Source organism: Ammospiza caudacuta, chromosome 2, assembly GCF_027887145.1.
Source record: "Ammospiza caudacuta isolate bAmmCau1 chromosome 2, bAmmCau1.pri, whole genome shotgun sequence".
Classification (NCBI taxonomy): domain Eukaryota; kingdom Metazoa; phylum Chordata; class Aves; order Passeriformes; family Passerellidae; genus Ammospiza; species Ammospiza caudacuta.
The window spans coordinates 31,056,376-31,073,193 of NC_080594.1; the positions used below are offsets into that span (position 1 = coordinate 31,056,376).

Genomic DNA, 16,818 nt, shown 5'->3' on the forward strand with positions numbered 1-16,818 from the left:
GCAACAGCTATTTTAAATATTAAAGGTTCTTGTACAAATACCAATACTCTGTAGGAGACCACATGAAACATTCAAGTTTCAGCAGCTTTAATGGATGTATTCCTCTCCTGTACAACCTGAACTTTGTGGAAAGGATGGAATTATTATCACTTTTAGATGATTTCTGTAAAAAGCCCTTTTCTGAGTGATTTTTTCACTTTTGTGAATTTAGGGCAAGTCTCTTGTAACAACATTGAATGTCTCAATTTTAAATTTCCTAAAATAGAATACAGTGAAGAAGCACGACTGACATTAGGCACTAAGAAAAATAACAAACCCAAAATAACAAACAAAAACATCTGCTTTCCTCAACTCAGTGGCTCTTCATGACACTGGGAAAATGGCAATTCCAAATCACTAAGTTATGGAATACTTGACTACATTTCCATAACATTTAAAAACTAGAAGAGACACTTAGGAAAGAAATTCTATTTGAGAAAACAGAATGTTCATTAATATTCTTGCACTTTTGTTTTTCCAGTCCAATGTTCTTCTGAAGAATGGGTTAGTATAACACCTTTTCATCCATACATTTGTATATGTAAGGTATCACTAGAGCATGTAAAAGTTTTATATAAAATGTTGGAGTGTTTTCAATGCAGTCTTTTAAACAAAATAAGATTTTTTACAAAGTCATAAGTAACAAAACCCTGCTACTCAATGGGATCCAAGCAAAGTTTAGCATAATTACAAATTTGTAATTCAATTTGGCTGGTGTCTCCTCAGGACACAGATTTTTATCCTTAGTTTTTAAGTCTAACCATTAGTGACTCTTCAACAAAGTAAATATTTTTAAAAGTATTTTCTATTTTAAAGATCTCAAATCTGAGAGCAGAGACTACTTGCAGTATGCAACACTCTGTCATTTTCATATTTATGTCTGACATTTTGCCCCAAGAATTTTCCTCCTGTGTGTCTTGCACTTCAGAGATGCAGCAAGCTTGGACTCAGAGATTCTCCAGAAAGTCCACAACAATGGACTTACTTTACCAACCTATGATTTCAGAACTTATATGCTCTGCACTTGTTTCTTAAAAAACTTACAAACTTTCTTACTTCTGTAGGGCTCATGAAATTATAACTCCTGTAGGGCTCATGAAATTGTAACTCCAATTTGTTTAAATCTGTTTCAGTGACAGATGGTTTTTCCTTTATTTCAACTATAATATAGGAGAATAATATTGCAAGATATTCAAAAGTAAAAACCCTGTAAGATGTGATTATAGGGAAGATAGAAACTGTTTTCCCAAAAGGGGCTTGGCATGGTAAGATTACATAAAGAGTATAATGATAAGTAATATTATAAGTAGCAGGCCTACATTCCACAATTAAGGCATTTTCAATGAATGTTTTGGAAATCACTGTGAGTTGTTTGTATACAGGATCTACCGTACTACAAGTAAGGGTTAGAAGAATGTAGTTTAACCCTAGAATGTCCTTTAATCCTAATAATACAGACTACAAATACAGTAGGTTAAATTATAGCATGTTGCCTTATTTTGTTTTAGCAGTTTGTATTTTTACTGCTGACACTGTAGATTGAGAAATACTGGACTCTTTTTCTTCACTATATGTGAGAATCTAGGATGGAAAACATTTCTAATGATTCACTTTCTCCTTCAGTGCCTGGTAGTAGTCCTGACTCAGCAGACTATAATAAACTAGAGCCATGTTTTGGACAAAAATAAGCAGTACTGAGTATGATAAAGCAACATTGTTTATCAAAAGGTATTCTTGCATTCAGCTATTTTTTTCTCATGTGACTATTCTGAGGTGCAGTAAGTAGACGTGATGTTATGAGGACAAAAATATAACTTCTGTATTATTTCATACACACATATGACTCTCGAACGAGATGCAAACATGTTCAATAACTTTAAAACCTCGAACTATTTTACAACCCTTTTGCTGCGGCCTACAATACAAAGAAAATTCAAATCAGGCATTTTTATTCGAAGGACTCCTTGTAAACAGATGCTGAATGAAGTTGTTGGATACATAGGAAATAATTTCTGTTTATGATTACAAATATACTAACTACTGTGGTTGTGTTTCAGAGAAGACTTGAGATTAAATTCCTAAAGTGTTCTTAAAAATTACAAACCCTAAAGCATGGCATGTAATGTAAAAAACAGAATGTACTGACCAGCATTTCTCTGTCTGTCCAATCAGGGGGAAAGTCACTTTCCTTAACTAGGTAATGAAGCCTGGCAACATCAAAGAGACTCGATCCATGCTTTCCACTGCTCAGAACGGGCTCCAGGAATTTCCAAAATGTTTCCAGGTCTTTCTTAGCTTCATCTTCCTTTCTTTTCTCTGCTTCTATATCTAAAATGTATGAGTATTTGACAAATCATGGTACAGTGTCTCCCTTTAACATAAAGCACAAATCATGTATCAGTCTACTCTAAGTATTGTTAAATTATTTCCATCCTTAGAGTCTCATCAAATATCTGACACCTAACTTGGGGATTAAAAAATACCCCCCAAATATCTTGCCATCATCTTTTATTCCAAGTACAATGCTTGATCCTGAAAGGAACCTGAGGGGCTCATCTGGTGAAACTCCTCTGCTCAAGGAGGGTCGCCAAGAGCAGACTGCCCAGGACCATGATGGCTTCTGAGTACCTTCAAGAATGAAGACTCCATGACCTCTCTGGGCAGTCTGTGACAGTGCTCAGTCACCCTCACAGCAAACAAGTGTTTCTTTGTCTTCAGCTAACACCCCCTGTTCAGTTTTGCCATTGCCTCTTGTCCTGTCCTTGAACACCACTGAAAAAGAGCCTGGCTTCCTTTTCTTTCCACATTCCTTTCAGGCATTTATACACATTGATGAGTTCTCTCCAGGCTCTTTCTTCTCCAGGGTTAACATTCCCAGGTCTCTCAGCCTCTCCTCACATGAGAGATGCTCCAGCCCTTTGAACATACTTGTGGTCATTTGATGGACTCTCTCCGATAGCTCCTTATCTCTCCTTTACTAAGGAGTCCAGAACTGGACACAGAACTCTCAGTATGGCCTCACCAGTGCTGAACACAAAAGAAAGTTCAAATCTCTTGACCTGATGCAGCCTTGGATATCACTAGCCTAGTTAGCTACAAAGGCACAGGGCTCATGTTCACACCATTGCCACCCCCCCTGAGTCCTTCTGTGCAGAGCTACTTTCCAGCCAGTCAGCCCCCACCATGAACTGGTGCAGGATTTAGCCCTTGCCAAATTCTATGGGGTCCTGCCAGACCATTTTTCCATCCTGTTGAGGACCCTCTGAAAACCAGCACAATTCTGTATTGTTTCAGCCATTCCACCCTGTTTTGTATCATAAGAGTACTCACTGAGGGAACTCTCCTGATCACTAACAAAGATGTTCAGCTGGACTCACACCACAAATCCCCTCAGATACCCTCTAGGCCAGGACATTCAGCCAGTTTTCAATCTAACTCAGTGTTTACTTACCCAGCTTCTTTATGAGAAGACAGTGCCAAAGGTCTTACTGAGTCAGGACAGACAATATTCACTGCTTCCTCCTCCTCTACCAAGACAGTCATTTTGTCATAGTAGGGTTATCAGGTTGGTTAAGAATGATTTCCATTGGCAAATCCATGCTAAATGACCAACTCCTTGTCCTTCATGTGCCTGGAAATGTTTCCAGGATTAGCTGTTCTATCATCTTCCCAGAGACACAGAAGAGTCTGAGTGGCCTTTACATTCCTGAGTTATTCCTGCCATTTCTGAAGATAGGAGTGATGCTTTCCTCCAGTTCTCAGGCATGTTTTCCAATTGCCATGTTTTTTCAAAAGTAATTAACAGAGGCCTTGCAGTGACATCACAGCCAGCCCCTCAGTATTCCTGAGTGAATCCCATCAGGTCCCATGGACTTATGTGTGTCCAGTTTGTTTAAGTAATCCCTAACTCAATCCTTTTCCACCAAGAGACTTTCTCCAGACTTTCACCCTGTCTCTGGGGCCTGAAAATTCCAAAGGCCATTCATGATCACAACCACTTTTTCTTCTTTCAAGGTCCTTTAGCCAGTCCTTATAGGGAGGCTGTTTTCTGGATTGAACAGAGTTTATTGGTATTTTTTTTTTTGTACTGTAGAGTCCATAATTCTATTCTCATGACAGTCAAGCAGCAGGGAATAACTGTTTCCCTTGATCTGCTGGCTATGTCACTGCAGCTCAGGATAGCCAGCCATCACTGATGACACATATTTAGCTCGCTGCTTACCAGCATCCCAGTTCAAGAAAAGTGTTAACAGCCTTGGGACAGCTGAGTATAATTACAGAACATTATTCTGAGGCATATTCTCCTGTGGCTGGGGTCACAGTCCCAAAGCAGCCAACTGTTCACTTTCATTGAAATTACCAAATGAGCCAAGTTTTCTTACCAGTACACTTCCTAACAATTCACAGAAGTATTCATTTGATAAAACATTCTTTGGTGGCTACTGTGGCTGCAAACTCTGCCTGCTTAGTCAGTCCCTCTTTCTACTGTCCAGTTTTTGCACTGGCAAACCATTTGGTTTGGTGGCCAACCAATGGCAATACTACTTTTGCACTGGGAAACACAGCTGCTCACACAAACACAAGGCATAGAGAGGGAGAAAAACACAGCCAGAACAGTAATTTCCTGTATATAAAATTATCTCCTTTTTACATATTTTTTTTAATGACCAGATTACCTTCAAGTGAAAGTGAAGATTGTTTTTGAAGTTTAGTTGCTTCTAAGTATATCTGCAATGGCTTGTAATTTTCAGAAGAAATTTGAATTACACTTGAAATGTTAATCCCAAGCTCAATCAAGACAGGTAACAACTGAAGATTGGGGAAACCCAGAATGATAACGTAATAATGAGCACCATCATCTGGTTCATCATCTGTTCAAAACACAACAAAAACAAATTGGAATAAGAACATTCATCATCTAAACAAAATAGATTTTTTACTTGACTATATGGGGTTATACAAATGAAGGTTACAGAAATAGTTCTTTTATACTCTTATTGGGAAAATTACATATAAATTCAAAAAATATGAGCATAAGACTCAGTTCTTCTGCACCAAACCACCTAGAACACAGCAGGAAGAATACAAGTCAGAAGTAATAATTGGAGAAAGACCAGGAGAAAAACTGCAAAAGCTGATTATAATCAGAATGTTGTAGCAGCATTTCTGTAATTGCTCCTCTCAGAGGAGTTTAGTGTCAGGACATATGCACATGTCTTAATGGTAGTTTAAACTATCCTATTTCATCCTGCATAAAGCTGGGCATAGAGCTGGACAAAAAGTAAGTTACTGTATCTTACATGAAAGATTACCCAAGTCATAATAATTTCAAAGGATTAGCTGCAGGTATCAGCTGACTCATTGCTGACTCCTCCCTACACAGCAGGTTCATGTTCACTAGATGTAATTCTTGGCAAAATCCTCATCAGCTGGTAATACCAATTCACACTAGTCCTTTTAGGTGGCAGGGGCATATCCAAATTCATATTAAAATGTAGATGAGGAGTTTCACTGAGTGCCTGTTCTATTTGGGCTTATCAGCTCACAGAAATATGCATGGCAACGTTTCAGTATCAAAGCAAAAGGTTAAGCATGATATGAGTAGACATGAACTCTCTAGAAGCTCTAGAGTTGTGTAGTTTCATTTTATGCCTTATGGAGAAATACAGGTAGTAAGATCAGTATCAAGTGACTTAATTCATCCAGTACAGTTATTTATCTTAAGTTAACAGAAACTATCTGCTGGAGGTCCTGTATCTCTCCATCAATGCTGAAACACATAGAGTTAGTGCAGACAAACCTACACTAAAAGCAAATCACAGCTTTATACTCTATTTAGCTTTAAGATCCTTTCTTATGCTTACTAACACATCAGATGTAAAAGTGCTTTACTGACTCCTCTATTTGTGGGACTCATTTATCCAAGGAAGGAAAAAAAGGTAGCCTGGTACTGACATCTGCCTGTGCTCGGCCAGATGCCCAGGGCTATGCAAATGCTGCTACCACCTGGAGTAGCAGGCTCTCTGTTGCCTGTAATATTAGCTAAACATAAAATAACACAGAAATTTAGAGAGAGATTGACTGAGGAAGCAGCCACCACAGTCCAACAAATATATTGCATAAGGTAAAAATCAAAACCAGAAGAAAACTAGCTTATTATTTCACTCCTAGTACTGAAAATGAAATACATAAATTTGTCTCAGTTACTGCAGGAAGAAAAAATATGAGCACATACAATTACTGAACTTTAATTATTTTTAACAAAAAAGACAAGTGTCTGCACAGTCACCTACAGAGATCCAAAAATTCCAATGTGTACATGCTGAAGACTGCCTGCCATTTTAAATTATAATTATGATTATGCTAATAATCATGATAAGTGAATAACAGTCAGTCAGTTCTAATTATCAGTGACTAGTCCGTATGCAAAAGAGGAAAGACATTAATGCAAGTAATCTCAATATTACTCAAAAGCAGAAATATTTAATTTCAGAAAGATGATAATGTATTAGATATGAATTATAAAATGACTGCTAGCTACCAGAAACAGATATAGACTGTCTTTGAATTTAAGGCATGTTTTTTTCCCCCCTTTCTTTATACAGCTATATTAGAACAAATATAAAGAGGGTAAGTCTAGATTGGAAGTAATGAAAAACTTTTTCACTGACAGGGTTGACAACTCTGTCAGCTGTGTTTTAAACTATAGTACAAGGAGAAAGCCACCTTTGGATACTGATATTTAATTATTCTGAAATCTTTATCTAGGATAGGCTTTCTGTGGGATTTATTTGGCTAGTTTATTGTAGCCTTACATATGCCCAAACATTTTGATGTTGACATGCCACATGTAACTTATCTGTATCTTACTTCTTGGACTGCACAATCCATCCTAACAGTGAGCAGAACACAGTGCCCTCTTCAAATGCAAAGTGGCAAAATTTTGATATTGCCAAATAGATCTTGACTTTTCAACATGGAACAAAACTAAGTATTCCAAAGGTTTCCCAGGAGTAAATAATCATATTTTACATACCAATGTATTTGTCTTTCACTTCCACTTCTCCCCGTTGTTTGAATTTGGTGTCCTTTTTAACAGGGGATGATGACTCTGACTTTTTTCCTTTACTATCTTTTCCACCTGTCTTATCAGGAGATTTCTTATCTTTTTCTTTTTCTTTTTCTCTCGCTTTCTCCTTTTCTTTTTTCAGCTGTTCTGCCTGACAAGATGAATAAATGAAGTCTCATTAAAGCCTTTGTGAAGAACAAAGGTCAGAGTGTTGAAAAACTTTAGGTGTTCAATTTTTTTTATTTTCACACTTTTCCCTCTCAGCTGCTATAATATTCATGTGGTGGAGCTGTCTTGAACACCCTGCTTTTTCCTACTCAAACACACATTCAATTATTTAGATGCTCTTACTCAGTCATAATGCTAAGACTTCACATAAAAAAGGAACTGCAAGAGGTAGGTAGACATTTTATCTACCAAACTAACAAAATGCATATGGATAGAAAGATGAGTGAAAAACCCCTGTGCTTTAGTTACTTCCACTACAGCACTTGCAGCAGCCAGAAATCTTCCTTGGACTGAAGGGAAATATGGCAAAAATTCAGTATCTGTTAATATCTTTAACATCTCTGTTAACACTCTCGACTGTGGTGTAAAATGGTACCAGCACTATTTTTCTTTGATGTAAATATCTGTCTAATGTAAACTAGAATCAAGAGTTGTGCGTTCACACAGGATATTACTCAGCTATTCTCATTATCTTCAAATAAAAACACCTACATAAAGCTCTTCCTAGTAATTTAAGAGTACAGGACAAAAAAAAGATATTTTAAGTGTCCCAAAGCCTCACTCTATAAATCCAGAAAAATTGAGTCGGTCTGAAATGAAAATGATAAAAAATATATTAAGGTAACGTAGGTTCTGTAAAGCAAGAAAGTGTCCACGTTATTTTTGCCCAGCAAAATTACTACATTCAAACTATGCAAAAATTACATTTCAGGATTATAAAGCTAAATTACATTTAAAAAATATTAATTTAACTTATAGTTACAATCCTCCTGATGCCACTTTAAAGGCTATTAAAGCAATTAGGAAAGCCCTTCATGCAAATGAGAGAGATCAGCTAACTGTATATAGTTGCTTTCCCTATATCCAGCTGAAAAGCAGACTTTCCAGCTGTGGAAGTTGTATTTTCTTCAAATTTAAAATCAAAACAGAAAATATTTTCCTGCTTTTCCCTTCCTTCTTGAATTTCCTTTCTGAAAAATTTAGAAATGTCTTTGACAGAATCTTGAAACTATTTCCACTGTGTAATGAAGGGTTTGGAGACTTTCATTACTTTCTTTCAAATGTTCCACCTTTGACATTTCAAATTAGAAATTTTGATAGTACTTCTTTGAATTCTAAGCTGATGAACACATCAAACAGATGATACAATCATCATGCCACAAAGATCACAATCTACTTGATCTATTGCATCTGCATAATTTTAAGTAATTCTTAAATAAACAGAGACATTTATGGACTTGCCAAGATTCTAACTAAGAACATTACTTGACCTAAATACTTTAGAAAGTAAGAGCCTCTCCTTTCTTGGACTCTTTCCTTTTCCTTTTAATGTCATATTACTCCTTCCCTACAAGGTGCAGCTTTTGGTGGAGTTTCTAATAACCCATTAAGTTCTGCAATTTTATTTTAAGCTTCACATTCCAAAATTTTACTACCTCAAACAGTTTTCTAATTCAGAGACACTTCTTCTCTTCTGCATAATATTTATGCCTGTCAATTTATGACAAGCTCCTGCTCCTAATGAAATACAGGATGCCTTATTTTTGGTTATTTACATATTGTATTAGTTCTGCCGATCCATTCTAGATATCTATTTAAGAAAAAGACCCATGGACAGATATGTTTGCTTTCTGAGAACTGATTTGCGAGTAAAATCCTTTTTTCAACACCCAGATTGCTGGCAACAGAACTTGTATTGTACAAGCTAGTTGGAAATGATTAAAAATTCTATGGCAGCCAATTTAGAGATGGAACTCTAAATTAGAAGTCAGTTTCTGCCCACTCTGTACTGCAGAGCATCCTCATATCCAAGAGCCTTCCAATTCTTGACTCTCCTTCAATGGCTCCACTTGTGTTTGCCTGTCACACATTGATATAGATACAATTCAAAGGAGGTGACAACTTTTGCAGTTTGGCTAAAACAGAGAAGTAACTGTAAGTGCCAGAGACTCTTCAACCCTCAACATTGACTATCCACCAATTAACCAGGGAAATAAAATTACAGTTACAAGACTAATTTTGCTAAATGAAAGCTCCAAAGACTCCATTTTAATATTGAATTGTCATTAAACTTCAAAGTTTTGTTTGACAGTTTACTTACAAGAACTGACTGCTATCTAAGAAAAAAGCAATTTTTTTTTACAATTCCAATTAACAATCTATTCTACAGCTTCAGCTTTTGAATTTCTTTTCAGATTGAAAACACATTATTTTTCTCATATTCTTCATATATATTTCTATGATTTCAATTATAGTTTCCTAATAAATTGAATTCTGTGGGAACAAGACACAATTTTAATGGAATCACCCAGCATTCAAGGTTCTTGTGATTGTGTGCTACACTTCATCCACCAACTTCTCCCACAAGTAAAACTATTGATAAAGAAATTTACAGATTTTTCAGCTATACAAAATCCATTAAACTATTTTCTGCTTGCATCTTTTACACGCACAGACTTCTTAGGTCTGCATATCATCACACTCCACACTATAGGTTTTCACCAATTAACAGGGTAAACTTACTGCAGCAATTGTATGGCTTTCTGACAATTAACTGACTTTCTTCAGTTTCATGAATGTTTGTTGGAAAAGGACTATAGCAAAACCAACTGTTTAGTAAGTTGTTGAAATGTAGCACTGACAACTCCAAAAGATGTTAGAAATAAATTAGAGGTCTGATCTGTGACTCAGTGCAAGCTTGGTGAAATTCCTCCTAGAACAAATAAGCAATCTGTCCCAGACAATCTTGGAGCTAGTAGTGACGACCTTGGAGACAAATGGAAGGAAGCTTTGGGAACACTGGAAAATGTGGTACCTGGTTCTGAGAAGTGGACTTCAAAATAAGTACTGTTTTGAGAGAGTTCAGAGGAGAGGAACATGCATAATCAAAAACGAACAACCATGGTACATATTTGGGTTTGTTAGTTAAATATGTAACAGATTTCTGTAGAATGGAGCATAGTGTTGTTCCATACAGGGAGAACTCAAACAGATTTAAATGAGAGTAGGGTTGGTAGGATCAGAAACCTTTTTCAAATGCTCACGTTGCAGAGATGGTTCAGAAATAATACTGGTTGCCATGGAAAAGCAAAGACACAGCACAGGGAAGTTTTCAGAAAAGGTTCAACAAACATCTGCCAGAAAAAGTTTATGTAAATATTATCCTGCCTTAGTGCTGGAGGATGAAAAGATAAGTTCTCCAAATTCCCTCCAGAGAGGAGATTCATAACAAGAACTCTGTCATAGTCTGCTCTGTGTCTGTCCTTGATACCTTCCACGTAACAATCTCTCCTGCCTTTACTTCAGCAGGGATACATTCAGCAGAAGCCTGTTCTGAGCTCTATTTTCTATTGGTCCTAACACTCAGCTAAGCCATTGCTAGCTGTCACTCTAGCAAAGACTTCTTCCATAGTGTTTTTATTTTCTTTTTTCCCCTGTGTTCTCATTGGCATTTGAGTAATTGAGAACTTCATGCACAAAATCTAATCAACTTTAAAAAATATTTCTAATCACATTTCTCTTTAATTACGGTTTTAGAAAGACAAAGATGAGAAGAAAGCTGGATTTATGGAAGCAACACCAAAGAAGTGTCTTCAAAAATGTAAGGTTCCTAGGGCATACTATAGTACCTTCTTTTCCTCTTCTCTTCTCTGAAGAGCCTTCTGTTTGAGACAAAGCAATTGAAATTTCAACAGCTTTCCAGTTAGTGTTGCAGGAAATTTTTCACCCTGGTCCAGAAAGGCTTTGGCTAATTCCATCACCTGGAAAGGAAAAAAAAAAAACACAACAAAACTACTACTTGCATAGCTTTAATACTGCACTTGACTCATATTTATTTGCATGCTGAAATGAGCAAGTGCTATCTCACACTGTACCACGTGTGGGTTGAAATGGCCACATTTACAGACAAAACAATGTATCGGTAACATACACCACTATTCTTTGGTTCCAAAGACCTCAAATAAAGTTATTTCAGCTATAGTATGCAATAAAACTAGAATGGAAAAAACCTATGATTTATGAGAAAATCAACAGACACAGAGTTCTCACAGGAAAATGTAATTCTCTTTAGGTTTTAAACAAAGAAACAACATTAAGCGACTACATATTATAAAGCAATAAATTAAAAAGCACCTAACAGATAGCAAATCAAGGGGAATAGTGTGCAGTACTGTTTACAAAGTGACCAGTGTCAGAGGGACTAGCCCTAAATGAAAGATAAAAACTTCTTGAAGGGAATTTGAGAGGGTCTGTCTTGGTGAAAACACACCCCCTCCCTGTGTAATTCTGATTCTGTTGGTATGCAGCCTAATTGGGGTGAAATAAGGCTATTGAGTTTTCTTAGGGTGATGACAGCAGCAGGAACATACAGCTGCATTGTCCAGATGTGTGGCATTGACAGGCTGTTTTATGACTATGTTTTTTACAGCTTGTTTCCACTAAATTTCATACAACTCACTAACATCTGGGCCGTTTTCCTTGGAGCCTCATAACCACTTTTATTTACTGCGAAAAAAATAAAATAACATTAAAATACCGTTAAAAAGTTGTTATATGTTTCTTTTCACTTGTGTTGTCTCTGTAATAAAGTTCACCTATGTAGGAAGCGCTGTTGAGGAATAATATAACCATAATATTTTCTTACTTTTGTTTTTAAGCAACCATCAGCTTTATTTATAACCATGGGCTGAATTAGGTGTTACTCAAATGCTCTGACATGTTTCTCTTTTCTCCTCATGGAGCAATTACAGTTGGGCACATATGGTGTCAATTTTGCTTGCTAATACTGAGACAATGAAGGTGCACACTGCATCTCACTGAAATGTGTCTTGTCTGTGCAAGCACCACCATTAGCTTTGAGCTTTCATAGATTCTTGCCTAGTTTAGAAATTTTCATTTCTCACCTAAATGTAGCCACTAAAATGCTTCTCTGAATAAAGCAAAGCCAAATCAGAATCCAGACTATTATATGCCAAATCATTGTTTCATGCAAACAAAAGCAAGGAGCAGAGAAACAAATGTCTTAAAATTCAGATATTTTCCAAGTTGCATAACAAGGAGAAAAACCAAAACATATGCATTTCAAAACCCTTCCAAAACAATCCTGCTCTTGCAAGACAAATAAATCTAATGATCTTAACACACAAAAAACACAAAAAAGGAACATCATGATTAAGATGAGTTTTGCTTTGTATGTTTTGTACTCAAAGTAAGACTGGTCACTAGCTCAACAAGCCAATCATAGAAGGCTTCTGGAAAGACCCACTGACATCAGAGCCACAGCAGAAAATCGAGGACATGTTAAGAACAAGACTTAAAAATTACCACACACTGTGTGCACACTAGGAGCTACTAGTCATTCCAACAAAAAATAGTCACCCAGAGCTAGGCACACAAATTGGTGCTCTGAAAGAGAAAGACATTGGTAGAAATATCATATCAGTAATTTCCCTCAGAGAGAAAAATTCTCATAAAGTTTTTTTTTTCAGAATTGTTGTCACAAACTATGGAAAGTGATGCTTCTCAGTGGTTTAATATAGGTGAGTTGCACATTTCTTGAAACACAGTAGAGGGGAAATGGAGGGATTCTGGAAGGATTCCTGAAAAGTGTATATATAGTAACTCAGTTCAATGGCAGTTGCTGATTTATGGTTCATGGAAGAAGACAAAAGTGCTTAGATTCTTAAACCCCACTCTTCCTGAGAATTTTAAAGCATTTTACCAGTCAAAAGCAATGCATAATAATTATTCCTATTTTGTAGATGGAAAATACAGGAATGAAGAGACTTGCTGAAGTAGAGTGGGTAGGAAGGACAAATTGTCTTATGTGAGCCATGAGAAGCACAACCAAAACTATTTAACAGGAATACAATCCATGACTGTGGAAAGAGGTCACACAAATAAAACAAAGACAGAATGAGTGCACTACATTTGGCAATACAAAGAAAGCAAATGTATTTTCATACAGAAATGTAAAATATGCTTTATACAGGAGTGTTGAAAGCGAAGGGAGATGACTCATCTTTGTTGATCAGCATCTACTCCAATTTATTGATCAAATCAGTCACCTTTTATAATAGTGTTAATTAACTTCATGTATATTGCAAAATCCGAGCTCATGATAGGTTACAGAGAAAACTCTAACCCCTCCTTTTGTTTACAATACCCGTGGTTGTTTATTGAAACCAAAATTAGTGTTCTCACTGTGATATGAAAAGTTCTCAAAACCTTCATATCTGTTCCCAGAGCAGCCAAGGACTGTTATGAGAAGACTGTCTGAGAATCCTGCTGTTTATGAAAAAGGTGCCTGAGAACCTAGTTATTTACAAAATCAAGCCTGGAAACTGCTGCTTTACAGCTGCCTTTTACTTTCCCATCAGCTGTATACCTTCATGGCCTCTTTCTTTAAGCCATGCTTGAACCAGGCTCTCCACACAGGAGGAAATTAAAACCAATCCTAAAGACAGAACATAGATCAATCCATGCACAGTAGATAAAAAGAAGGTAAATTTATTACACATCCATATTTACTTCATCTGTGGTCCTGTGAGTTATGCAGGCACCTGGCATAAACAGGTAAAAATCTACAGAGCCTCAAGTGAAAAAAAATACCAAACAAAAACCTCAAGACAAAAACTGGGTAGGAATACAGAAGGAAGTTTTTCAGCTACTATGAAGTGGATTTGTTACTGATTGGCTATATTTCATCCCACCAGTGATGTTCTTTTTCTTATGTGAGAAACCATGGAAACTTGGATGGACAAACTTAGTTAGGTAGGGCCTCTTTTCCTCTAAAGCAAGGGGAAACTTAGCATTCCTCACATAGCAGGGGTCACACTGGTGAAGTGCAGAAAGGCTTTGGTGATGCAGTATTTGATCTCATATGGTGGCAGTATGAAGCACACACAGATTTAGCTGTCTGGTGCAAAGGGCATGCATTTGGAGCCACCCAAACACTGCATGAGTGCTTGTAAGTGACCCTACACCACTGACAGATGTCAGCACCATTGAGATAGGTCTTAAAAGTTAGGGGAACATTTAAAGCCAGAGTCTTTGTGCTATCTTTCTTTGAAATGCCTCTTTTCACAAGATACAGAAAAATTGTTGCTGCCAAATTATAATCAGAAAACCTTCCAAAAAGATAAATTAGATTATAAACTCACAGCTTTCTTACTACCTGGCAGCAGCAACATTGCTTGCTATGAACAGTGGTCAGCCCACTTCACAGTGTAGTTCTCCCATACCCAGAGTGAGCTTTCTAAAGCCCTGTCTTCCCTCTTATTCTTGAAATTGTAAGAAAACCAGACCATCACATATGCCTCAGACTCATCTAACACTTCCTCAAAGAAACAATAGTTCCTAGAAGAACCAAATAAGTAAAATCCCATAGTCGCTGACACAGTTCAAGTTAATTTGAAGCAGGATAGTCATCAGTCAAGAGGCTCTATGGATTACACAATCAAGCTGGTAATTATTCAGATGTATTTTCCTGAGCAAAATAATAAAAGTACAGGAAAAAAGTGATCTTGACTTATTAAAATCAGCTGTCAGTCTTATGAGTCCTTCACAAGCAACTTTTAAGACAGACTAGGGGACAAAAGCTGCTTATATTTTGTTTTTCTAAAGAAGACTTCTTTAAATATATGATTAAATATTTCTGACTCTGTCATTGTCATTTCATTGACTAAAGCATACTAAAGCAATAATTTTGAAAGAATACCAGGAAGGATCTGAGCTAACTGAAATAACTTTTTTTTTCGGACGACACCTCCAGTGTGTTGAAAGAATTCAGTTTCTCATATTAGACCATTCACCTAACTTGATTTTAACTCTCAAAACCTCCTCCCACCTATGATGTCAAAGGACCACTTGCTTAATCATTATTTTTCACTACTGAATTAATGACTCACAGTTCAAAGAGAGTTTAAGGACTCATATAAATCAATAAATCAATTGCATATCTGAGCAGAGCTCCATGTAACCCTTATGTATCCACAGGGTAAACTGCAAAACCTAAGACCAGCCAAATGAGACATCTTTGTTACTCAGTGAAGATGTATTCCAGAGAACGAAAATAATTAAAGAGGATTTTATGATTTCTTGTACCCCATGGAGTTCTTTCAACTCAACCTACTACAATGAAGCAATACTGAGCAAATATGAATGCTGTTCACGTCTTAAATATCTTCCTTTCTATTGTGAGAGCATTTCTCAAAGCAGAAGCAAATGGTTGCTTGTACTCTAGAAAAATAACCTGTCACTCATATGAGTGAGTCTGTTTTTTGCCAAAACACAACACAGCTTGATCTGATTAGCAGAAACCTATTAGAATTATCCATTGTAAGAAACTCTGTTCTCTAAACCTCTCTCTACAGAAAGTCTGCAACCTGAGGGGATATTTTAACTGATTTAATCTCAGAGATGTTCTATGAGAATTTTCTAACACACATGTACAGGGTTATGTCAAGTACTTACATTGTGTTTTAAGAAAAACAGAAATGGTGAATAACCCAATTTCAGTAAAAAAGAGAAAATACTTTACAAAAAAATAAGTAGACTTTTATAAGAGAGCTCATACAGGAGCTCTCATCATCTGGCATGTACATTTCCCATGGCTCCCTGACCATTAGCTGCTATGAAAACCCAACTGCTTTAAGGGATACAAATATCCAGTGATTGGAAAGATCAGGCATTAGCAGTTCTATGCACAGGGAAGGTTTTTTCTCACGTGACATTTCATAGATCTGTTTTCTTTTAGCACTGATTGGGAGGCAATAGTTAAAACAGCATTTAAGTGATTTCAGAACAATGCCTACGGAACCCAGACCCTTTTAGAAAAAGAGGAAAGGCCAGTCTATTGTGATTTGTGCTCAGATGAAGGGATATACTGCTATGATCAAATACTGAAATATTTACATTTCAGTGGGATGAATCTGTCCAGTAAATCTTTCCATTATGGTACAGAATATTTTAAGCTTCTGAGAACTAAATTGTCTCCAGCAATTTCAGCCAACTGAATCCACACAATGAACACCACACAGCTAAAAGATTTAGTCACGCTTCTCTAACATTGCATCTGGCTAGGAAGACAACCCAATCAGAGGTGGAACAAAAAGATCAAGAAATAAAATTGCCTCATCAAACCTTGTGCTGGCAGAAGCCATCCAGCTACATCTTGACAGAATTTTCTAAGTCACATCAGAATATTTGAGCCAGGTAGTTACAACAGCCTTGTAGACTGGACACCAGAAAACTGGGCAGGATCTTTCCACCTTGGTTGGTCCAGATTTCCAGATTTGCAAGAGGGCTTTGAGCTTTTTTTTTTATTTGGAGACAAAGGATTCTAGGATTAGTTGCTGTACTTGAGAAGAATGTCATGCACTTTATTGTCCTTAATGAACCTAATACAGTCCCCCAAAAACTTTGAAGACAAAAAACCAGAAGACAGCATTGCCTTTGGCTACTTCAGAGAGTCCCTCTAA

The 16,818-nt window shown here is 36.7% G+C and overlaps 1 protein-coding gene across 1 annotated transcript in view; it reads right to left on the minus strand.

Annotated features, from left to right (window-relative positions):
• The window catches only part of SPAG17 (sperm associated antigen 17), an 86,410-nt gene that overhangs the window by 54,200 nt on the left and 15,392 nt on the right, over positions 1 to 16,818 (minus strand). The window contains 4 exon segments of the mRNA XM_058800061.1: positions 2,186 to 2,367; positions 4,716 to 4,910; positions 7,076 to 7,259; positions 10,966 to 11,097. Coding sequence (XP_058656044.1) covers positions 2,186 to 2,367; positions 4,716 to 4,910; positions 7,076 to 7,259; positions 10,966 to 11,097 — 693 coding nt within the window.